Below are 23,907 nucleotides of genomic sequence, written 5' to 3'. Positions count from 1 at the left end.
GTGGGTGGAAGAAGCAGATGAAGAGGAGGCAGAGGCCTGGCCTGTTGGCGGTGGTGGCATCTGGAAGGGACCCTTGCCCCGCTTGCTTCCAAATAGGGAGCCCAGGAAGGATGAGGAGTTGGAGATGGGCCTCTGGCTCTTGTACTCCTCTGGCGGCGGGGGTGGGGGCGGAGGTGGCATCCTCTGGTGAGGGCGTGGACTGCTAATAACAGACCCCTGGAAGGTAGGGGAGGGAGTCAGGCCAGTCTAGACGTTCTAAACCCCCAACCCTAAACTCCTCCCCTGTCCCTGAGGGCTGGAACTGGGGAGACAGGGACCCCCAGGTCATAATAAAAACCAAACAACAGTCCTGAACATGTACGTGGAGCTCCCCAGCTTGCAAAGCTTTGCTGTCACATCCACTATCTCAGCTGAGCCTCAGCTGGGTGAAGGATTAGCAGTACCTCCTCCTCATCCCCATTTTGCAGGCAGGGAAAAAGTTAGGCCCAGAGAGGCAGAGTGACTTGCTCAGGGTCAAAGAACAATACTTGGAGGTCAGAGCTTCTCATGGCCCAACTCCAAGGGCATCCCTACTCCTATAGGAGTTGGCCCTGGGGTTGAGAAGGGGCATGGGAGAGTGGAAGACAGACTGAAAGACAGGCAGAGTGAGGACAGACAGAGTTGAGGACAGATGGAGAGAGTGGTTGGCTGGGAGAGGAAGCTGCATGGTTCCCAGCAGGGAAGAGGGGGAAGCAACAGGTCCCCTCCTCCTCTGGGGCTCTGGTGACCAGGGCAGGGCTCATGCAGAGGATGAATGGGGCAGGAGCTGGCACTTACTTCAATGGTGCTGTCCAGCGATCCCACGCTGTTACGGCGCCCCCGCTTCCCTGCACCCACAAGCAAGGAGCCCAGCGTCAGAGCAGCAACCCCCCCTCCCCACCCTGCTGGGCTCCAGAGCTGGGCCCCTCCCGGGGACAGACACCCCATCATCCCTTTCCCCCATCGAAGAGGGGGAGGAGGAGTGGTGGAGGAGGAGGAGAGAGAGGAGGAAAAGATGGAGGAGGAGGAGAGGTGGTACTGGAGAGACAGAAGAGGGAAAAGAGGAGGGGTGGAGCAGCGAGAGAGAGGGGCTAAGCCTGTGGCCCCACTTCACACTCCATGGCCCAAACCTTGGGCTCCACCTGTTCTGACCTGGCTACCAGGCCCCCTGCGGCTCAGTGCCCAGGGCTCTGGGTGAAGGCAGGGCGCGTGCGTGTGCAGGAGGTGGAGGGAAGGCTGTAGCCAGTGACAGGAGGCAAAGAGGACACCTGGTCCCATGTCTCCCCAGCCAGGGCAGGGGCCCAGAAGACTTGCCTGCATCAGAGAGGTCTCGCAGGGAACTGCTGAGTGCACCCCGTTTGAGCCCATCGCCTGCCCCATAAGTGTCCTCCAGGCTACTGCGGGCCAGTGTCCCATTCACTGAGTCCTTGGCCCCTCCAGGCTGTGAGGCATTAGGCCGCATCATACCTTTCTGCTTCTCCAGCTCCGCTGGGTGGTGATGGGGGAGACAGGGAGCAAGGGTCAGGAATGGAATGAGAGCCCACCTGACTGACCCCAGCCCTCCAGGGGTCTCCCCCCTTCCTCCGCCCTCCCTCTATCCCTCAGGCCTCCGTCTTGCCCCCTGGACGGCCAGCGCTTTTTTCACCCCAAACTGCAGCTTCATCCCCAAAGCTCCCAGCCCCTCTCTCCTCCTGCTCACTCTTCCCTTTATCCCTCTCAGTGCCTGCTCTTCCTGCTCCTTTTCCCTTCCTTTCACCCTTCTTACTTCTCCCCTCCCCTACCCTTTTGCAGCCAGGTCTCCTGAACCACCCCTGCTCATCACAAAAGAGTTTCACAGCAGATGGTTCACAGTAAGGAGTGGAAGGCCCTTCTAGCCTATGGCAAACTTTCCCGAGTTCACTCAGTTCTCAGATACCTTGCTCCAAAGCAGAGGAGCTCCTGGAAGGGCAGGAGCAGGAAACTGACAGGCATCGAATCCTCTATTACGTGCCAGGCAGTATGCTGGGCGCTACACATCTCTCAATCCTCACAACAGTTCTGAGGTCAGAATTAGCATCCACATTGAGCAGAGGATAAAACTGAGAATCCCAGAAGTCATAGAGCTTGCCCAGGGTCATGCAGCTGGAAACGGTGGAGTCAACATTCTGGAAGCAGGTCTGCCTGATTCCAGAGCCTGGGCTCTCCAGCCTCCTTATACCCCCACCTCCCCACAGAGGTCATGGAAATTCTTGTTTATTACCCTTCCCTCATCTTAGTATGCTAATCCCTCTCTCTGGATTTCCCCAGGGTCTTGGGGGATGTGGTGAACTAAGACTTCTTATTCTGCCTTGCTGAGGAGAAGAGTAGACTCTGGAACTGTGAAGGCCTCAACAAGGAGCTGTCCACTGCCTCTGTCTCTCTCTTTCTGTCTACCTGCTTCTTTCTCTTTAACACCATGTTACTTAACTGTAACTGCTTAGCCTGGAGGAGAGAAAACTTGGAGAGCATCAGGAGGAATGAGATGTAATCATTATTTTGCATTATATATGATCAAAATGACTTGGTGTAGCCCCTGGGAGGATAGGTCACCAGGACTAAGCTCAGGAATTGATATGTGAGAGGAGAGGGTAGGACGAGGAATAATATTTGTTGAACACATAGGATGTGTTAGGACACTTTGGCTACCTTGTCTCATTTCATCTCTGCCATTCTTTGAAAGAGATTTCATTATCCCAATTTCATGTAGGAAGAAACTCAAGCTTGGAGGATTAGGCGACTTGCCCAGTTTACCTATATATAAGAAGTAGCATACCTGGGATCTGAAACTAGAGTCCTTCCTCCAATACCTTGATTATTCTCCCTGCTGCCTTTCAATAGAAGGAAGAGCTGGCTCATAATTAGGGGTTAAAATAATAATCTGAGGTGGGAGGTAATGAGCCCCTTGTCACTGAAGGTATTCAAGCAGAGGCTGAAGGGTTCCTGGAACGAGGGTAGGTAGGTTGGACAAGCTAACCCTCAACTCTTGAGATTCTCAGAGGACAGGATTCTTGGTTTCTGCAGAGCACTGAGTCAGGAGAGGGGGAGGGAGATGGGGCTGGACTACTCACACTCCACACGGTATTTCTCCATCTCCTGCACCTCGGCAATGGACTCGCGCAGGTCAGATGTGAAGCGCAGCCGGTCCTGGAGGCTGGGGGCATTGAAGATGATGAGGACTTTTCGCTCCCCACCAGGTACTGCAGACAGCAACTTGATCCCAAACTGGTAATCTGTGGGGATAGGGAGGGGAGAGGGGAGGTTGGTGCCTCTGTCAGGATTGCAGTAAGGTGACAAATACGTGAAATAAGTTTTCTAATGTCCAACTCTGATCATGTCTCTTCTCTGCTCGAGCATCTTCAGCGGCTCTCCTTTGCCCCCAAAGCCCCCTAACACCTGGTAGCCGTGGTCTTCTGTACTCCAGAATGTAAACACAAACTGAAATCTGCCTTGCTCTCTTGAAATCCTCTCCTTCGTGTCTTAGCCTCTACTCACATCACTCCTGCTGCCCAGAACACCAACCATCAAAGCTCCTCCTGGTTGAGGCCTTCAGAGCACAGCGTCATCACTGTCTCTTTGGCTCACCAGAGAACACACATACTGTTGTTCTCTATAAGACCACGAGCTCCCCAGGGCCTAGACCCGACTCACATTCCACCCTGGCCTGCCCTTCATCCCGGGACCAAGTCAGTGCTTTGGAGACCTCAGCCCAGTCATAAAGGACTCCACTGAAGGCTGGTATGGATGAAGGATGTGTGTGGGGGCCATGGCATAGACTCTTGGGATGCTGGGATCCAAGAAGGGACTCACATGAATTCTGGAAGAGCTGCATGTGCATTTCCACCAGGGGAAAGGATTGGCGGAAGCTGTATGTCACCAAGATCTTCTTCTTCTGGAAAATTTTGGTGACCTTTGGCAGGGGTGGGAAAAAGACAAGAGGCAGGGTCTGGGGTGGGAAATTGCCAAATGGCACCTATTTCTAGTACCCACCCTCCCCTCCCACCCCCACTAACAGATATATACACACAAACACACATACCCACAAGTTGGGGAGAACTGAAGCTTGAGGAACAGAACAGAAAGAGATGGGAATATGCAAGTTCCTGATGTAATGATAATACACACAGGAATTTACAATTTTTACAGGAACTAACTGAATGCTACTCCCTCCAGGAGGCCTGTTCTAATGCTCCACAGAAAAAAACTTTTTCCCGTTTTTGAGCTTCCGGAGTGCTGGTTCACTACCTTTCCCTGGTCAGGCTCTATGATAGTCCTCTGAGTATGTGATCGCCCCCTGCTGGACTGGAGGGCAAGAGTCTGGTTTTCAGGTTCTCTCAACCACCCCCACCAGAGCCAGCCTGGAGTGGCGATATCTGCATAGAGTTACAAGTCTTCCCCTCAACAACCCAAGGCCTTTGTCAAGTACTTGGGCACTCTGGACTCAACTGACATGGGCTGTGAACACTCAGGCATTCTGTAAGTGGCTCTTCAAAGCAAATGTTTTCACTTCAGGATGGTTAAATTGCACAGTGATACAAAGCACTTTTTAAGGTCCAGACTGACTCGGGGGTCACAGGTTCACCTCTTTCCACATCTGACCTCATTTCACCCTCATGAAAACCCTATGAGGTAGGGGTTTGCTCCATTTCACAGAGGAGGAAATTAAGGCTCAGGGAAAGCACTGGAGGTGTTTCATCTAAAGCAGCAATTCTCAACTACGAGCGATTTTGCACCCCAGGGGACATTGAGGCAATGTCTGGAGACATTTTTGGTTGAAGGGTTGCTACTGGCATCTAGTATGTAGAGACCAGGGTGCTGCTATACATCCTACAATGCATAGGACAGCATCCCCCCAACCCCACAATAAAGAATTATCCATCCCCAAATGTCAACAGTGCTAAGACTGAGAAACTCTGCTCTAAAGGAGAGAAGACCAAGGGTGAAAGGATTGCTGTCCTCAAATCCCTGAAGAGCTACCTCAGAGCAGAGGTAGAATACTTGTTCTTTGTGATCCCAAGGGTCAAGTACAGGTGCTTAGAGGAAACCCATAGGAGAACAGATTCTAGCAGTCAGAACTACCTGACAGGGCAACTGGCTGCCTTGCAGGAAGGCAACTTTCTGTCCCTGCAGTCACATAAGCAAACAGCCATCCAGGAAGCTGGCTCTTGCCCAGGAGTACCTGAAAGTCCCTTCTGACCTGCAGGGTCCTAAGAGTCCCACCCCTAAAAGAGGAACATCTGTACTGGTCATGAGCTTGGTTTTAAGAATCATTTCAAGCATTCTGACCACTCAAAAGGTTTCTCTTTGGCTCACCAGAACACACACACTGCTGTTCTCTGTGAGACCATGAGTTCCCCAGGGCCTAGATCCGAGTCACACTTCACCCTGGCCTGCCCTTCGTCCCGGGATCAAGTCAGTGCTTTGGAGACCTCAGCCCAGTTGTAAAGGACTCCAAACACTGAGGGCTGGTATGGATGAAGGATGTGTGTGGGGGCCATGGCACAGACTCTTGGGATGCTGGGATCCAAGAAGAGACTCACATGAATCCTGGAAGAGCTGCATGTGCATTTCCACCAGGGGAAAGGGCCCAGGGTCACAGGTTCACTTCTTTCCACCCAACCCTTTGGGCTATTGAGGTGAACAGAAACATCTCCTACCACTTCCTAGACTGGAGTCTGTCATCTCCCCTGGTCCTCACATTTTCTGCCCATGTGGCTATCACTACCTCCAAATGGATCCTCGAGGAGAAGGAGGGGCAGAGAAGGCCTGCGCCTTGCCTGAGACCACACAGATGGCATGACAGAGCACCTCACCCACCATGCTCCACACACCAATGTCAACGTGGTTCACGCCAGACCCAGGGGCCAGGCTCACCATCTCCCTCCCATCTCCTCCCTACAATGCCCATACCACAAGGAGATCATTGAAGAGGAAGACCTCCCGCTGATGCAACCCTAGCCTCTGGGGGCGGTTTGGATCTGGCACCTCGTAGAGCTGGCAGCAGCAAACCAGTCGACGGTGAGGAAGAGACAGGACCTAGACAGGCATGAAGAAATAGGTGTCAGTAAGTCCAGCCCATCAGCTTCAGACCTCCGGCACCTTAACATTCAACCTCAAGAGAAAGTTTACCTCTGTATGCATGTGTTACTCTGACACAAGCAGTATATGCAACTAAGGCCTAAGCTTTTCTGCTGCCTTGCCTTTGTCCTTGTAGCTCCCTCTGTCTGGAATGCCTTTCTTGCCCAGCTCTGCGCAGCCACATTACACTCCTCCTTCAAATCCCCATTCCAAAGTTATCTCTTCCAAGAAGCCTTCCCTGATTTCTTCAGGCTGAAAATGGCCTCTCCTTCCTTTCTGCTCCCCTAAACTAGACCATAAAGTACTGGTCTGTGAATGCCCCCGAGGGCAGAGACCATGCCTGATTCATATCTATGTCTCTGGTGCCCTGTGAAATGCTGGGCTTCGTGGAAATGTTTATTGACTAAATGTTTGTTGACTAAAAGACCAGAGTGTGTTCTTTATTTGGTTCTCAGCTAACTATTAGCTTGGCTCCTCACTTGGGATGGACAGGCAAAACCAGAGTTGGGGAGGATGCTAATGTTTATCCAGCACCTTCTACGGGCCCTGCAATGCACTAAATGCATTCACATGGAGCATCTCAATCTGTGCCATGACCCCCTGAGGAATGTGTTATCACCCACTCCATTTTGCAGGTAAGGGGAACCTATGGCTCAGAGGGGTGGTGACTTACCACTCAGTGGTGGAGGCAGGCCAGAACCTGGCCCTGCTGCAGCCTCCCAGGGCACTTACCGGTTTCTTGCCGACAATCATGCGCTCTACGGCCTGCACCTGGGACACATGGTCATCGTTGGTCCGCAGTTCGCGCCCCTGGATGCGCTGGTAGATGCCCACCAAGAGGTCTCGGGGGATGTCTTCACCGTTGTCAACCCCTGAGTGGGGGGAGTAACACAGGAATATGTCATATAAATAGGGGGAGTGGGTGGTAGGGGTTCTCCACAACACCCCACAGCTAGGCATGGGCCATGCTATCCATCAGGACAGAGGGTCAGTTGGTCCCCTCAGTCCCCCAGCCAGGATTGGGGCAGGGAAGATGCCCCTCATCAAAACAGCCAGTTGCTTTTTTCCAAATGGTGGGGATTTTGTCTAATTAGCAAAAATAATTGTAAATAATATCCAGTGCTAGCAAGCGTGCAAGTTAGCAAGGTAAAGGATAGTAAATCCATTTAGTAAAATAATATACAGTTATTAAAAACTTGACACAAAAAGATTTCAGTAGCATGAAAAAATTCTTGTAGCAAAGAAATTGAAAAAAATTAAGATAATAAATTACATATACGGCATGATCTTAACTATATGAAAAGTTACATAGGCATGGGGAAAAAGATTAGAATACACCAAAATATTAACCATGGTTGCCTCTAGGGGGCAGAATTTTGGGTGATTAGAAGAAATTTTCTAAAATTTCTGAAATGAGCATGTATCAACTTCACTTGTTTATTTATTTAATAAAAATATATACATACATATATATATATAGAGAGAATGGATGAATGAATAATGGCAGGATTGTAGGAGACAGCTCCAAATGGTTCCTGATCTGTCTAACTCCCTCCTCCCAAGTCTATCATCCTTCTCTACTCCTGATTGTCTGCTGAGTGAAATCCACTCACTCTTCTCTCCAAAGCTTCTGCTAGGGAAAATGTTTTCTCCTTTGGAAATGCCACACCACTTGCTTGGACAGGTGCTACAGGAACATCCTTCATCTACCTTTTTCACCTTAGCTGCCAGAAAGCTTTAAAGCCTATCAACTGTGCACTCCCCAATGGTCAGCAAATTTGTCTTGTTTTGGGTTTGTTTGGGTTTTTTCCCTTCAACTCTGTTTCCCTCTTTCATTTCAGTGACATTCAAGACCCTCATATATTGGTTCAACTGACCTTCCCCGATCATCCACTCCACCTCAATTGTTCTTAAACAACTTCACATTTCCTATCTCTGTGCCTTTGTTATTCTTACAGCTAGGTAAACCCTCCTTAATCTCTATTCTGTCACCTTATCCATGCCTTCTAGGCCCACTTTAAATGAAAAATACTGCTTCCTCCAGGAAGCCAGTTGGAGGTGGGCTATCCCTCCTTTGAGCTCTGATTGCATTTCTGGCCTCTCTGACGTAACGGTTCACTTTCTGTCTTGTATTAGTTTCCCGGGTACTACAAGTCAGTCACTCCCATACATGGGGAGTTCCTTCAAATCAGGGACTATGGCAGACTCCCCTTCCTTGTCCTTGGCACCCATCATAGGGCCTGGCACACACTAGGCACTCAGTGTCAACTGGCTGGCTGGTTGGTTGGCCAAGTGAATAAATGGATGAATGGAGGAAATGGTACCTAAAATAATTAAATGAGCCTTTACTGGCATAAAGGAAGACGAGAGGTAAAGAGGGAGTGAGGAATGGACAAGTGAGTGACTGAGTGAGTGAACTGGTGTAAGCCCTGTAAGAGCCAGGGCTTTTACCTATCATGTTCACTGCCATAACCCCAGGACCTAGAAGCCTGGTACACAGTAGATGCTCACTAAATAGTCAGTGTGTAAATGAGCAAATGGGCAAATGACTATTTGAGTGAATTAATAAGTGACCGCCCAGGGAACTCACAGGTTATTTTCCAAGGAATGGATGGGATCTCCCTCATCCTCCCCCACCCCCCACCCCACCCACTTTCCCTTCCCAGGTGAAGGGCAGGAAAAGCTGATGAGGAAGTCTGGTCACCTCTCAGGTTCTTGATGAAGTCATCTAGTTTCATCTTGCGTTCAGCCTTGACACTGGGACTGTACATGTCGGTATTGAGGAGAATGATGGCAAAAGCAAGGATGAAGATGGTGTCTGGATTCCGGAACTGGCGCACGAGGGCTGGGTTACAGACACAGTACCGCTGGCTGCAGGGCAGGAGGGATCAAGGCCAGACTCAGCCACCAGCAACCTCTACCCATCCATCCAGTGTGGCATCACCAACCCTTTCCTCCAGAAAATCTTCCTTAGCCCTCTGGGGAAACTCTGTCCTTTTCAGAGTTTCCCCAAGACTAGCATGTAAAAATCACAATTGCTACCTTTTACAGAGCTTTGCCAGGGAATTTATGTCCATTGTCTGATGTAATCCATCACAATCAGCTACCTGCAAGGTAGCTTTTAGCTGTCCCATTTTACAGATGAAGTGACTGAGACTCAAAGGTGAGGTAACTTGCCCAAGGTAATAGACCTGGTAAATAGTGAAGCCAGGATGAAAACCCAGATCCTTCTGACTCCAAAGCCAATCCTTCTTCCATTATGGGAAACAAGTTCTCAGCAACTGCTCTGTGTCTCCTCTAAATACCCCAAAGTCATGGAGCCAGGATTTACACCCAGCTCTGTCTGATCCCCAAAACATTTATAGTAGAGTATTATGACTAATGGCATGGACCATGGAGTCAGACACACTTGAGTTCAAATCCCAGGTCCACCTCTTACTTGCTACATGACACTGGGCAAATTACTTAACCTCTCTAATCTTCAGATTTCTTGTCAGCAAAATGGGAATAACAATAGAAGCACCTACCTCATAGGGTGCTTGTGAGAATTCAGTGAAATAATCATGTAAAGTGCCCAGCTCAGCACCTGATACCTAGTAAGTGCTCCACTAATGTTAACTGTTATTGCTGATGTTTTTGTCACTTATTAAATACCCATGTCCCAGATGCTGAGCTAGATACTTTATATGCACTATCTCTGATCCTCACAACTGTCTTGCAAGATAGGATTTATCATTTCCATTTTATGGTGAGGAAAATATGAGATTCAGAGAACTGATTTGTAGACACATAATACATTGGCTCCCAGAGTTGGGGTTGGGGGGCAGCTTCAGGAGTGGGAAACAGGCACACCTGAAGGCTTCTATGAGTCGCTCCACTTTCTGGGCCTCACCCTGGACTCGGATATGGGATTGGAACTTCCGGAGTGCATCATCCAAATCCATGGAGGAGAAGTCCATCTCATCCACCACACAGCTGGGGAGCAAAGAAGGGGATGGAACACTCTCAATTCCTCCACAGAAAACCTCTGATCCACCCTGACCTGCTCAAGTGGACCAACACTCCCATGGACCGACTTCCAAAATGGGGACCTGTGGCCCACGCAAGTACATATGAGGACAGAATGTTTGAAATTGAATCCATCCCAGAAAATCAAGGCAATACACATGGTCATTAAGGTCCTTTCCATTAATCCACTAGTTTCAGAGATGGGAAAACTGGGGCCTGAAGCAGGCCATAGAAGGAGCATGCCTTGCCTGGGGCCACCCAGAAGAATAGGAATAGGGCCAAAAGAGATCAGACCCCTTTGGGGCAGAAGGGGTATTGGAGTAGGAAGGTCTACTCATCCTGTTTTGCTTGTCTGTTTGTTGTTTTTTTGGTGGCTGGCCGGTATGGGGATCCGAACCCATGACCTTGATGTTATAAGGCTGTGCTCTAACCAAGTGAGCTAACTGGCCAGCCCTATTCATCCTGTTTTGAAACGTTTTTCCAAACAAAAAGGACAGGCTGACCCCGTCCTCCTTCCTGCTCCCCTTTTCCAAGAATCCCTGGCCCAGCCTGCCCCATCCTGGAGTCCTCACTCCAATACGTCTCTGTTGAACTGCTTCTGCCGATTCCCTAGGAATTCCCCTATCATCTGCCGGCTCAGGCCTTTCCGCTCCAGGATGAAGTGAGCCACTCCCACCGGCGTGTCTGACAGGAAGCCCCGTTCAATGAGATACTGGATACCCTTCTCTGGCTTCCTGCAGAAAGAGGGAAGGTAGATGAGATGATCGTCCTCCTGGAACTCTGCCCTCTGTCCCACTTCTTGAACTAGTTTTGGGCCCAACTAACCATGGCCTCAGAGAACCACAGAAATCAAATATGTAATTTGGTCCACTCCCTTCATGGTACAGATGAGAAAACTGAGGCCCAGGGAGAGGAAGCCATTTGCCCATTTTACAGAGCTTCAAAATTCCAAGGTATCCTCAACCCAACTTCCTCCTTCACTGGAGCCACACCACAATTGAAAGAAAATCAGTATCTAATGAGAGTCTGCTCTATGGCAGGAGCTTTGATATTCCTAGCAAGCAATTCCCTTTACTTCTCCAAACCTCAGTTCCTTACCTATAAAATAGGGACACTACTACCCACCTTGCTGAGTTATTATGAGAATTAAATATAGGTGGCAGTGTTTAATAAGCCATAAAAATGTAAGGCATTACATATAATGCTTTATACCTAATGTTTTCTAATTACATCTAATGTTTTCTAATTATGTTCTAATCAAATGTCACACTCCCACCCAACTCCTAAGCACCTGGCACAAGACCAGGCTCCTAGAAAGAGCTCAGTCATGGGCATTGAGTAGTCCAACTCACCACCCTGCCCCCCACACCTCAAACATGCACACCCTGCTATTTGATAGATGGAAAAACTGAAGCCCAAGGAAGGAACACACCTTGCCCAGGGCTACTCAGTGAATGGCCAAAGGCATACTAGGGGTCCAGGTCTCCCGTTTCTTAGACTAGAGCTCTTTATGCACCACATCACCTACCCTCTAAAAAGGGGAGGTGGGGAAGGCCAGGTTCAGAATCCATTTAGAGGGAGCATCTCGCCTAAGATCACACAGCCAGTCTGAACCCAGGTGTGCTGCGGGTCTGTCTACTCTGCCACCCTCTTGCCAATCCTCTTTCCTGAATAGCTGGAGAGAGACACCATTCCACAACATGAGAGGATGGCAGAACCAGGATCACTGCTTGGAGTTCAGTCCCAAGGACCAAAGTGGCAGGGTAGGAAGGGGTGAGGAGGCTGGATGGAACAAGAGCACATACTTATTGAAGAGGTTGAGGCCAATTCTATAGTGCCGCCTCTGTACCACGTCGTTGTTGAAGGCTGGCGAGTCCCAGCTGTGCCTCGTCTCCCGCTGGTAAGTCTGCTTGCACAGGCCAGTGGCTGGAGGCTCCCTCAGGCTGTCCCGAGAAGAGGAGCCAGAGCTGCAGTTGATGGTCTCATTGGAGTTGCTGGAGCTCTCAAGGCTCTCGTTATCTCCACCGTCAGAGTTCTCACCTGCTGCCTCGCATTTTCCCAACCTCCGACCCCCAGCCACACCACTGGGCCCAGTGCCACTATTGGGGGCTGGTGGCAGGGGCCCTGGTGGGGCTGGGGCTGGTCCCTCAGGGGCTGGGTAGTGGCGGTGTGGGATTGGGGCCCTGCCTGGTGGCCCCTTGTGCTTCAGGGTCCCATGGGGGCTGCAGCCATCAGCCTCATACACCAGCTGGCGGTGGACAGAACCGCGATCTGAGCGGTCACTCAGGTCCACGGAGCTGTCACTGGGAGGCTCAATGGTAAGCAAGGGAAGGTGGGCAGCCCGCAGACGGAAATCCCGGCACTCCAAGCACCCAGGACCCCTGCGAGTGCCTTCCTCACGGCTACCATCTTCCCGGGTCCCTGGTGGCACTGGTGGAGGAGCTGGGGGGAGAGGGGCTGGTGCCCAGAACTCGGAACGGCCCTGGGGTGGGGGCTCTGTGCTGGGCAGTCGCTCAGGGGATGGTGGGGGAACTGGGTCATCCAGGTAGAGTGGAAGGTCACTGAAGGACGTGGCTGAGCTGTCCTCTTGCTGTTCCTTTGACTCCCGCTTCTCCAGTTGGGCTGACCCTGGCTCCTCAGACATTGGCCCTGATGGGTGACAGTTCAGGGCCTCGTCGATGGATTCAGCCAGAGACTTTACCTGCATACGGGGGAAGGGGAGGAGGGAAAGGGAGAGAAAGGAAGGAAAGATAAAGGGAAGAATGGTGAAGGGTGGAATGAAGGGGAGGGAAGGAAGGAAAAAGGGGGACTCTTCCTGGTGGGTCAGCTGAGAAGGTGGATTCCCCTCCCCCACACTCAATAGGTTCTCACTTATCTATAAAATAACTCCCAGGGAGCCATTGTGAGCTCACAGGAGCTGCGACTAATGCCTACAAGTTCCCTTTTCAGATACCCCAATACTTCCTTTATGTCCATATCGACTCAAGCCAAATGCTACCTCCTCTCTGATTCAAGCTACATTCCTGCCTCTGCCATCCTCCACATCAAACCAAAATCCCAGCTTCCTCTGTGCTCCCAGAGCTCTCTGTGTGATTCTCTCTTAGGAAATCCATAATATTTAGCCTTGAGAATCTGGACCACACCTGGTAACTCTGCCTTCCTGTGGTATCCAGCCTCCAAACTGGCCCCTAATGATCCCTGTCTCCTGGTATTCATACCCTTGGGTACCACAATATACCAGAGTTGGTCTGTGTGACCAACAGCATATGGCAGAAGTGAAAGTATGTCACTTCCGAGATTAGGTTGTAAAACATTGCCCCTTCCATCTTGAATGTCTTGCTTGCTTGTACTCTCTCTCCCAGACCCCTTGCCTGGGGGAAGCCACGTCATGAGTAGCCCTATGGAGGGGTCCACATGGTGAGGAACTGAACCCTCCTGCCAACAGCCAGTGAGTGAGCTTGGAAGCAGAACTGTCAGCCCAGTCAAGTCTTGGGAGATAGCAGTCCCACACTGCAGCTTGACTGCAGCCTCTTGAGAAGCCCTGAGCCAGAACCACCCAGCCACACAACTCCTAGCTTCCTGGCCCTCAGACACTGTATGAGATAATAAATGTTCCATGTTTAAGCTCAATTTCTCAGGTCATTTTTAAGCTACTAAATTTGGGGGTAATTTGTTATACAGTGATAGATAACTGATACACTTCTCCATCAGACCTTTATAGCACTGAGAGCTGGGACCAGACCAGTTTGTCCATCTGCCCCACCAGACTGTGTCTCCTTCTATTCCCCATTTGTCCCTTGAGGGATGAGTCCAGGCCTGGTTTCTCTTTTTCAGCTCAGCTCAACACATTACTTGACACAGAAGAGATATTCAATTAAATCTTTGTTGTATGAATGAATGGATGAATGATTCTTTCCTTCCCTCTACCCACCTCTTTGCTACCTCCAAGGAAACATGGCCAGGCTGATGGCAAAGCCACAGAAGTTAGTGCAAGAGTGAATTCTTCTATTATAAAGCTACATCCATTCATTCATTCACTCACTCATTCAACAATTTCTGCCAAGTATTTCCTGGTTTTGGAAAAAAACTAACATATAGTTAGCAGCTACCATGTATTAAGTGCTTTTATATATATTACCTAGTTGAACTGAATCTTCAAAACAGCTCTGAAGGGCTGGCCCATGGCTCACTCGGGAGAGTGTGGTGCTGATAACACCAAGGCCATGGGTTCGGATCCTATATAGGGATGGTCAATCAGCTCACTTGGGAGAGCATGGTGCTGACAACACCAAGTCAAGGGTTAAGATCCCCTTACCAGTCATCTTTTAAAAAAAAAAAAAAAAAAAAACAGCTCTGAAAAGAAGGTTTTCTCTCCATTTTATTGATCACATCTCAGTGAGGTTAAACAATTTGCCCAAGGTCACACAACTGGGAAATGGCAGAACTGGGATTCACACCTGGGCAGGTAGGCTGAAACACCCCAAGTCTAGAATGATCTCCCACCACCTTCACTACCAGTTACATTCCCACCCTTCCATGCTTCTGCTGATACAATGCCCGTGCAAGCAATAGCCTCCCCAACTATCGCTAACTTGCTAAATCTTCTCTGGTAAGGCTGAGCTCCAGTGCTGTTTTCTCAAAGAAGCCTTCTCTAGTCCTCTCAGAAGAAAGTTTCCTCTCCCTATTCTGGGTTCGCACAGTACTATATGTGATCCTTTCTCATGATTCTGAGCACAGTCTATTTTAAGAGACAGTAATGCACACATATGTCTGCCATTTCCTAGTGGACTGGGAGATCCTTGAGAACCAGAACCAGGGCTGGTTACTCAGCCTCAGTCTCCTCTGTAAAATGGGGATGATAAGCCCTGTCCTGCAGGTCTGTTATGAGGCATCCACAGCACCTGGCCCGTAGTAGGAGCTCATTACCTGTTAAGCCTTTATTTGATAGTAGATCAAGTTCCAAATAGTGAGAACTTTTATTATTTGTTGTATAAACCCATATTTTGACTTACTTGTTCTAACAATGTAATTTTTTATCTTGCCAATTCTTTCTCATGATTCTCACAGTCCCAGCTCAGACCGTAGCTATTTGTTGTTATTCCAACCTCTTTCAGTTTGGAATACAGGTAAAAAGTAGTTGGAGTAGCCAGAGCATGGGGATGAAAGGGAAGAAAGGCCCTTTTCAGGGATCCTGACCTGTTTGGAGAAGGAGTCCTCGAGCTCTGTGATGTCGTTAGAAAACTCTCCAGATGTGGTGACGGAGCTTCCACCACCATCAATGCCCCCACCACAGGAGCCTCCATATGGGAGTCCCCGTTCAAGCCGGTGGCTCCGGGCACCAGCCATGGCACCCTCATCTAGTGAGGCAGGCTTGCCCTCGAAGTACGCAGGGTTCTGTGCCTTCTCGTACTCCTCAAAGGAGAACTGCATCCGCATGTTGGAAAGGATGATGCGGCGGGACATGCGGCTCTCTGAAGCTGAGCTGCGAAGCCGCTCGAAGTTCTTATTCATGCGGTACTGGCGGAAGGCTGTCTGGATGGTCCTGGCAGCCCTGCGGCTCAGGAAGGAGCCCCCATACTTCCTCTCCAGCATTTCCACCTGGCAGGGGAGGGTTGAGGGGAACAAGGTCAGAAATTCACTACAGCCTTATATGGTCCTGGGCCCTCAGCCACACTGCCACCCAAGTCACAGCTAACTGCTTCCAGTTGCCTGGATGTGTCAGTGTTGTCTTCTCACTTGAATCTCAGCTAGCACTGGTCACATGGGATTGGGTTATGTTTTGCTTCATTAATTTACAAGAAGTACATGTTGATCATTCAGAAACAGTTTAAAAAACAAACAGAGAAGCCAAAAAGGAAAGAAAGGAAGAAATAAATGAAGAACAAGAAGGAGGAACAGAATGAGAGAGGAGGAGAGAGAGGGAAGCAGAAAGAACAGGAAAGAAGGAAGGAAGGGAGAGAGGGAGGAAGAAAGGAGGAAAGGAAGGAAGGAAAATTGGTTCACCTAAAGTCCAAACACCTAGTCATAACCACAATTAACATTTTGGTATATGTCCTTCCAGTTTCTTCCCCCATACGTAGTTTTGTTTTGGCTGTTTTTTTGTGTGTGTGTTTTTAGTGAAACAATATACTGTATCACACTGTTCTGAAATTGTCAACTTATGTGTGTGCCTACCCCATTCAACTGAGTTTTTTGAGGACTGGGTCCAGATCTCATTCAGCTTTACATCTCCAGAACCCAGAAATGGAGCTCAAGAAATGTGTGCTGAGCGAATACGAGAATCAGTGGATGGGTGGTGAATGAGTGAATCTCCCGTAGGGTGAACGGTCCTGGAGCCAGTCTTCTCCAATTCTAGTCTCACTGTCCCTCCCCAAATACCAACCTCAAGCACCATACCCAACCCCTCCCTTGGCCCTCTCTTGCATCCCACTCCCATTCCCAACCAGAGAGCTGTCTCTTCTGTACCTTCTTGTCCTGCAGGTCTGTGGAGAGTTCATAGCTGTCCGACAGGGCCTTGGAGCGCTTTATCTCCTCCTCCTCCTGCTTCCTCAGAGCAACACTGGCTGGCTGGAGGCGTGCCCGCTGAGCCCAGGGGAGGCCCACCCCAGCAGGGGGAGCCCCCATGTGGCTGCTGGGGGGGGGCAGCTGGCTCAGCCGGGAGGGGGGTTGGCTCGGGGGCCCCCCCCAGCAGGGGGAGCCCCCATGTGGCTGCTGGTGGGGGGCAGCTGGCTCAGCCGGTAGGGGGGTTGGCTCCCAGGGCTATCAACCGCTGTGTTCAGGTCGCTGCCTGGGGCATCACCCTCCACACTGTGGGGATGAGATAAGATGAGCCAGGATGTGGGAACAGGAGAGGGGCCTGCCAGGCCAGACCGAGAGTGGGTGGAGCAGATCCCTATCCCTGATCCCATCCACCCTTGCTTACTCACAGATATAGGGACCCCAACACTTAAAGACCAGAGGGGAGTTTTAGCCCTCAAGCTAGTCCTCACTGCCCCCACAGTCCTTTCCCATCAAACCCTCTTGCCTTCACAGCCCAATCCTCATTCCCCTCCAGCCCTGTCCTCTCTTAACTCCATCCTCTTAGACTATTTTCCTTGAAGGCTCTGTCTTCTCACAGTCTTGTCCCCAGTTCTACTCACCCCTCACAGCCGGGTCCCCTCACAGCCTTATTCTAAGTCCAGACTCTTCCCAGTCCTGTCCCCTCAAGCCCCTTTTTCTAACAGCTCTGTCCCCAACAGCTCCATCCTCTGATAGACTAGTTCCCTCACAGCTCCACCCCTCCCCCAGACCTCTTCCCCTCACAGCTCCATCCCCTCATGTCCCTGTCCCCAACACAATGTACTGTGGTTTCCCTCCCAGTCTGATCTCCAGCACAACCACAGACCAGCACCCTTGAAGTGCCAACCCCTCCCAGCCCTTTCCCCAGGTGCCCGAGGCCCACCCCTGCATCCTGCCTGCCCAGGCTCTCCCCTCCCCAGCCCAGCCCTGCCCCTGCAGCCCCGCCCCTGCCCTCAGCTGCTGGTGCTCCCAGCCTTGCCAGTTCCCAGGGTTCCCAGGCTCAATGACAGTGGGAGGTGCCTCCCACCCGGTGTCCTCACAGGTAAAGAGCTGCCCTGAGGGGCAGCTTCCTTTTTCTCCTCATGGCCTCCTCTGCTCAGCTGGGGGAGAGGAGCAGGGGGGTGTCCAGGTGGAAGAGTGGCAGGAGTCGGGCTCCAGGTCTTGCCTGCCCGTTACCCAGAGCTGTTGTTCTGCCAGGCCTGCTCCCATGGTGCCATGGCAACCAGGCTGCCAGGGAACTCAGATGGCGACAGAGCCCAGGCGCCCTGAGCTGAGCAGGCACAGTAGGAGCCACAGAGTTGGGGAGAACAGGAGAAGGGTCGGGAAGGGAGGAACAGGCAGGTGAGGAATGGAGGAGACTGTGGGGGGAATGGGTGTGGCTGGGACCCACAGAATGTTCTGGTTTGGGAAGGCACAAAGTTGGGGGGCTCTTGGCTGGCGAAAGAACTAAGGCGCTACTCCCCAACCCCTACTTGGAAAAGGCCAGGGCACAGGGCAGAGGCAAGCCCTCAGTAGGTGTAGGTGGGTGTAGGAGGGATCCTACCAGAGCAGGAGCTTGAGCTGCAACAGGCCTGCCAGCCATGCCGCAGAGCACTTTGCGCTGGGGGCTGGGTGTAGGGGGTAGGCCGCACCCATGAGGCTGGGTTCCAGGCTGCAGGTGGTGGAGCTTGGCTCTGCCCTGGCAGTAACTCCCACCACTCATCCTCTACCCTCCCAAGTGTTAGTCTGCAATACTGCCAGGAGCAAAGTGGAAACAGACCAGGGGACTGCCCTCCACCCCAAATTCTCACTCCTCCTGGGCTTCAGGGGCCCTTGATGTCACCCTCCAGGGGGCAGACCTGTCCCAGCCCACCCCCTGCATCTAAGATGCTCCTCTCCTCCCCCTCGGGATTGCAGGATCCTGCCCACCAACCTCTCAACCCTCTCACCTCCCAGCACACAGCTCGAGCCCAGTTTTGACTGTCTCCTCTATTCATGAACCATCCATAGTTCCCCCTGCCCACAAGAGATAGCCCAAGTTCGTTATTCTGGCATTTGAGGCCTCTCCAAGACGAAACAGCAAATATTTATGGAGCAGTTAGCACATGTAGGCACCCTTCTTACTACTTCACACTTAATAACTTGTTTACTCTTCAAAACAACCCTGTGAGGTGGGTATTGTTATTTGTTTTCATTTTACACATAAAGAAATTGAGGCCCAGAGAGGTTAAGTAACATATCTAGGTCACACAGCTACTAATGATAGAGTCAGAATTTGAATTCAGGCAGTCTGACTCCAGAGCCCAGACTCAAAGATTAAGCCATACTGTAGGGTTGGCTGCCAGCCCTCTACTCCATCCACCCTTCAGCCTTCAGCCTGGCCCAGATCCTGTTTCTCCCAAGTGCTGTTTTCTACCTCCAAACTTCTCATACAGTACCTTCCAGCTGAAATGCAGTTGCCATCCTCTCTGCCATCTGCACTCTGAGAAATCCCCCCACATCCTAGTTCCATCAAGAGTCAGGTCATATGCCACCACTAAGAAGCCCTCCTGAATCCCGCCGCCAGCCAGAAATTACTGCTGATCCTGTTCAGAGTTCCCACACACAGCACATGTCTGTCCTTCTTTTTATGGCCCAGGTTAGCTTTGGCAAAGCGTGACAGCTATTTGTGTTCATGACTCCCAGAATCCCAGCACAGGAAGAGAATTTGGTAATCTCCTAGCTAACACAGAACACAGGGCCTGGAACAGAGTAGGTGCTCAATAAAAGCTTCTGTCATGGGGGGCTCAATGAATGCACTCAGATGGCTACTCTACTAAATACTTTCACCTGAACTTTTACCACAGCCTTTAATCTCCTCTTCCAATCCGTTCTCCATCCTGTGGCCAGAAAGAGCTTTCAAAAGTACGAATCTGGCCATTTTGTTCTCCCACTAAAACCCTCTGTTCGAAAAAATAGGAAAATGTCAGTGCCCCTCAGATGTTCAGAATCTTGCCGAGCAGTTGCTGTGAATATCCTCAGGTATTCCTTGTTACTACTTAATGTAAATTGCCTTTGGACGCCCAGGTGTCCGGGGTTGTGCACTTAAGTATAAAAGACTAATAGCTCTGATCCGCAGTGCTTCTCAGAACTCTCAGAGAAGCCACTAGGACAGTTGCTCCTAGACCTGAATAAAGCTCGTTCATTTTCCTGTACCCACGGTTCCCAGAACCTTTTTTTTCTATTACCTAGCTCACAGACCTGCATGTGGAGGCTTTGTAACCCAATCTGTGCAACAGACTTGAGGGGTCTGTAAGCCCTAGCTTTACAATTGGCATACTCGGCAGGATATTTGAGCAGGTAAGGGAGCCAAAAGCCCCTTTGAGAGGGAGGAAATGTGGCTGCCCCTGAATATGTTGTGCCCTCTGGCCACTTTCCAGGTGACCGGGATCCGGTTACTGCTCACTATACTGCAAGTCAGCATAGACCAGGCACTCCATGAAGCAGTGTGGCCTCGGAGAGCCCCTTGGGAGGGGGAGGAAATGTGGCTCTCCTTGAGTATTTGGTGTCCGGTGGCCACTTTTCTGCTGACCGGAGCCTGGCTACTGCTCACTATTATACGAACTGATTGAGATTTAAAGAAGCAGAGCTGTTGGAAGCATGGATAATCTGTCTGGAGGATGACGTGCTGTGACTGGGCACCCCTGCCTCTCACACCTGGAAAAACGACAAACCCAGTGGTGAGTTGGAGGAGACTTTGCGTCTCCAGGCACGACCTATTGTGCACCAGAAACTGAAACACGAGCAGTCTATAGGATCATGTGGACAACAAGAGGGTAATCCACAGGTAACTGAATTCACTACCTATGTCCCATACACCCAGGTTGAATTAGTTGATTTAGGGAGACAGTTCTGGCAGAAACAGGGGGAACCCCTAGCTGCTTGGCTGCTGCAGTTATGGGACCTAGGGGTGGATAGTGTGATATGCTCTGGTGAGGAGACAGAAAAATTGGCCTCTATTACCATGCACCCATCCCTGAGGCAGCAACTGCAAAATAGCCACAGATACGCACAAGGGCCAGGTGATCACTCTTTAATGGAATGGGTGAGTGCAGCTGCCCAAACCATGTGGGCAAGTGCTGGGGAATGGCCCAAGACTGTGAGTAAATGGCAAACATATACTGACTTGGTTCAAATAATTTGGGAGCTGGGGATGAGGCAGTCCATGTTTAATATGAACACCTGTGGCCCGGACGATGAAAATTTTAGAGGCAGCATGAGAGACACAGTACTGCAAAATGCCCCATCAATGTCCTTTGGGTCACTGATGGCCATACTGGCCCCATACATTGGTCGTCCTATACATGAAGTAACGACCGTGATAGCTAGCTTGGGTGTAGTAGAGGAGAAAAGACAAGCAAAAGGGTCCGAAAGGTGGCTAAGACCAAACCCCCAAGAAATACTTGGATTTTGTCCCAAAGGGACCAAGCAAGACTAGCTGTAAGCAGATGTGGCTTGACTTGCTTGCAGAAGGAGTTGATAAAAAGAAAATTGACTGGCAGCCAAATGCAGTCCTGTTTGCCTTGTGGCAACAATTACGCCCTGAACAGCGTTTCATTAAACGTCCAGAAACAGGTAGCAAAGTGCACTTGGTGGACTTAAAGGATTTTTTGATTGCTTCTGAGGAGGTGGATGAAATGTTCCAGTTTGATTAGGGAGCAGGCCAAGGTACTCGTCTTTTGAGGGCAGGCGAGGACCGGAGGCCTCACGTTGAATTGGCAATACACTGGCCAAGGACTAATGTGCAGCATGTTTTGGCATTGGTAGATACAGTCATAGAATGTAGCCTGATATATGGCAATCCAGATAAGTTTCCAGGGGCCACAGATCATATAGATGGATATGGAGGACATATTATTGAAGTCAAAGCTGTGTCACTGCCATTAAGCATAGGACAATTGCCCCCTCATGTGTATACTGTATATATATCCCCAGTAGCTGAGTACATCTTGAGTATGGATGTACTTTATGCTTTGCACCTGAAAACAACAGTTGGAGAGTTTCGGCTGTGAATACAGACAATAAAGCCTGTGTTACGGGGATATGCTAAACATGACCCACAGGTGTTACCCCAGCCAAGACATGTGGTTAATGTAAAGCAGTATTGCCTACCAGGAGGACATGCAGAGATAGGTGCCACTATATTAGAATTAGAAAAAGTTGGCATTATTCGTCCAGTTCATAGCCCATTTAATGCTCCAGTATGGCCAATGAAAAAATCTGATAACTGGAGAATGACTGTAAACTATCGAGAACTAAACAAAGTAGTGCCTCCTTTGCATGCAGCCATGCCTTTGGTTGACGACTTGATGGATCAGCTGATGACTCAGCTGGGAACTTATCATTATGTATCAGACCTTGCAAATGCTTTCTTCTCTATTCCAATTTTGGCCGATAGCCAAGATCAGTTTGCCTTCACCTGGGAAGGAAGGCAGTGGACCTTTCAAGTATTGCCCCAAGGTTATCTGCATAGCCCAACCATCTGTCATGGTTTAATGGCTGGGGACCTAGCCAAGTAGACAAAGCCCAGCACGGTTACAATGTTTCACTAAAGTGATGATGTGTTGTTAATCTCTGATTCTTCTACAGATTTAACCCAGGCAGCTCCAATGCTGCTAAGCCATTTGGAACAATGTGGGTGGGCCGTGAACACAGCCAAAGTACAAGGACCTGGGCTGTCAGTCCAATTCTTAGTAGTGATCTGGTCAGGTAAGACGAGGGTCATCCCAGAAGCTACTGTAGACAAGATACAGGCATACCCTTGACCCACAACTGTAGCCCAGCTACAGACATATTTGGGACTTCTGGGGTATTGGAGAGCTTTTGTACCCCATATGGCTCAAATGGCACACCCACTGTATCCATTAACAAAGAAAAGAGCCCTCTGGGATTGGACCGAGGAAGTAGAACAGGCTTAGTAGGCTACAAAAAAGGCAATACAGGGCCGGCCCGGTGGCGCACTGCTACAGTGCGCCGCTTGGGAGTGCGGCCGCGCTCCCGCCGAGGGTTCGGATCCCACATACAGACCGGTTCCCGCTCACTGGCTGAGCGAGGGGCGAGCGCAGCACCGAGGGTTGCGATCCCGTTGCTGGTCCCAGTCCGGTACGGGTGCGACACTGAGGGTTGCGATCCGTTGCCGGACACGAAAAAAGACAAAAAGGGGAAAAAAAAAAAAAGGCAATACAGCAAGTACAGGCTTTACAAGTTGCTGATCCCACTAAACGTTTTGAATTAGACGTAAATATCACCCAAGAGGGGTTAGGATGGGGTTTGTGGCAGAGACAAGACCGATTCCAAACACCTGTAGGATTCTGGTGCTTTGGAAGGGTGCTGAAGTATGTTATTCTCTAACAGAAAAACAGCTAGCAGCTGCTTATTCTGCCTTGATGGCCACTGAAGTTATCACAGGAACTGCCAAAGTCCTAGTAAAGACAACATATCCCATACTAGGTTAGCTGTGCACGTGGGCAGCCAACCCTAAAACAGGTGTAGCTCAGACTCCCACTCTGTCTAAATGGGGAGCATATATAGAACAAAGCACTGTGTCAATGAGTCCTCTGTCCAAAGAGTTGCAAACTGTGCTAGGACCAGAAGAGGTTGTGGAGGAAACTTTGACATAACACTTACCCATGGAGATGGAGGCTACACCTTTCCATTAGGGACAGGGACCTATCACAGAACCAGCTTGGTATACAGATGGTTCTAGCATGGGAACTTCAGCATTATGGACAGCTGTTGCTATCCAGCCCTTAACAGATACCATGTCGTATGAAAATGGCACAGGGCAAAGCAGTCGATGGGCTGAGTTGAGAGCAGTATGGATGGTGATAAAAAATGAGCCTGGGCCATTAACCATCTGTACTAACAACTAGGCTGTGTTCAAAGGTTTAACCCTTTGGATTTCTACTTGGAAATATCAACGGTGGATGGTAGGCCACTGACACCTGTGGGGACAAGCCATGCAGCAAGAGTTATGAGAATTGGGGCATGAGAAAGAAGTAACCCTTTCTCATGTCACAGGACATTTCCCCCTAGCCTGTCCAGGAAATGATGAAGCTGATGCCTTGGCTAAGGTAAGATGGCTGGAGAGAGCCCCAGCTACTGATGTAGCCCAGTGGTTACATCAACGAATGCAGCATGCTGGCAGCAAAACCAGCTGGATGGCAGCTCAAAGATGGGCCTTGCCTATAAAATGTGAAGATGTAGTAAATG

At 50.2% G+C, this 23,907-nt stretch overlaps 1 protein-coding gene across 1 annotated transcript in view; it reads right to left on the bottom strand.

Moving 5' to 3' along the window:
- Window positions 1-16,737, bottom strand: part of LOC103592137 (IQ motif and SEC7 domain-containing protein 2) — a 26,419-nt gene extending 9,682 nt beyond the window's left edge. Inside the window, exons 1-13 of the mRNA XM_008574737.1 lie at window positions 16,585-16,737; window positions 15,316-15,717; window positions 11,925-12,820; window positions 10,692-10,853; window positions 9,964-10,086; window positions 8,816-8,982; window positions 6,844-6,983; window positions 5,944-6,069; window positions 3,844-3,943; window positions 3,105-3,266; window positions 1,333-1,506; window positions 817-866; window positions 16-216 (exon numbers count right to left, since the gene is read on the bottom strand). Coding sequence (XP_008572959.1) covers window positions 16-216; window positions 817-866; window positions 1,333-1,506; window positions 3,105-3,266; window positions 3,844-3,943; window positions 5,944-6,069; window positions 6,844-6,983; window positions 8,816-8,982; window positions 9,964-10,086; window positions 10,692-10,853; window positions 11,925-12,820; window positions 15,316-15,711 — 2,697 coding nt within the window. The 5' untranslated portion in view covers window positions 15,712-15,717; window positions 16,585-16,737. The remainder of the gene's footprint in view (window positions 1-15; window positions 217-816; window positions 867-1,332; window positions 1,507-3,104; window positions 3,267-3,843; window positions 3,944-5,943; window positions 6,070-6,843; window positions 6,984-8,815; window positions 8,983-9,963; window positions 10,087-10,691; window positions 10,854-11,924; window positions 12,821-15,315; window positions 15,718-16,584) is intronic.
- Between the last annotated feature and the right edge of the window lie 7,170 nt (window positions 16,738-23,907).

Source organism: Galeopterus variegatus, unplaced genomic scaffold (assembly GCF_000696425.1).
Source record: "Galeopterus variegatus unplaced genomic scaffold, G_variegatus-3.0.2 Scaffold1094, whole genome shotgun sequence".
In the NCBI taxonomy this organism is placed as follows: Eukaryota; Metazoa; Chordata; class Mammalia; order Dermoptera; family Cynocephalidae; genus Galeopterus; species Galeopterus variegatus.
The sequence above is the reverse complement of the archived record's forward strand: the minus strand, read 5'-3'. Positions and strand labels throughout refer to the sequence as shown.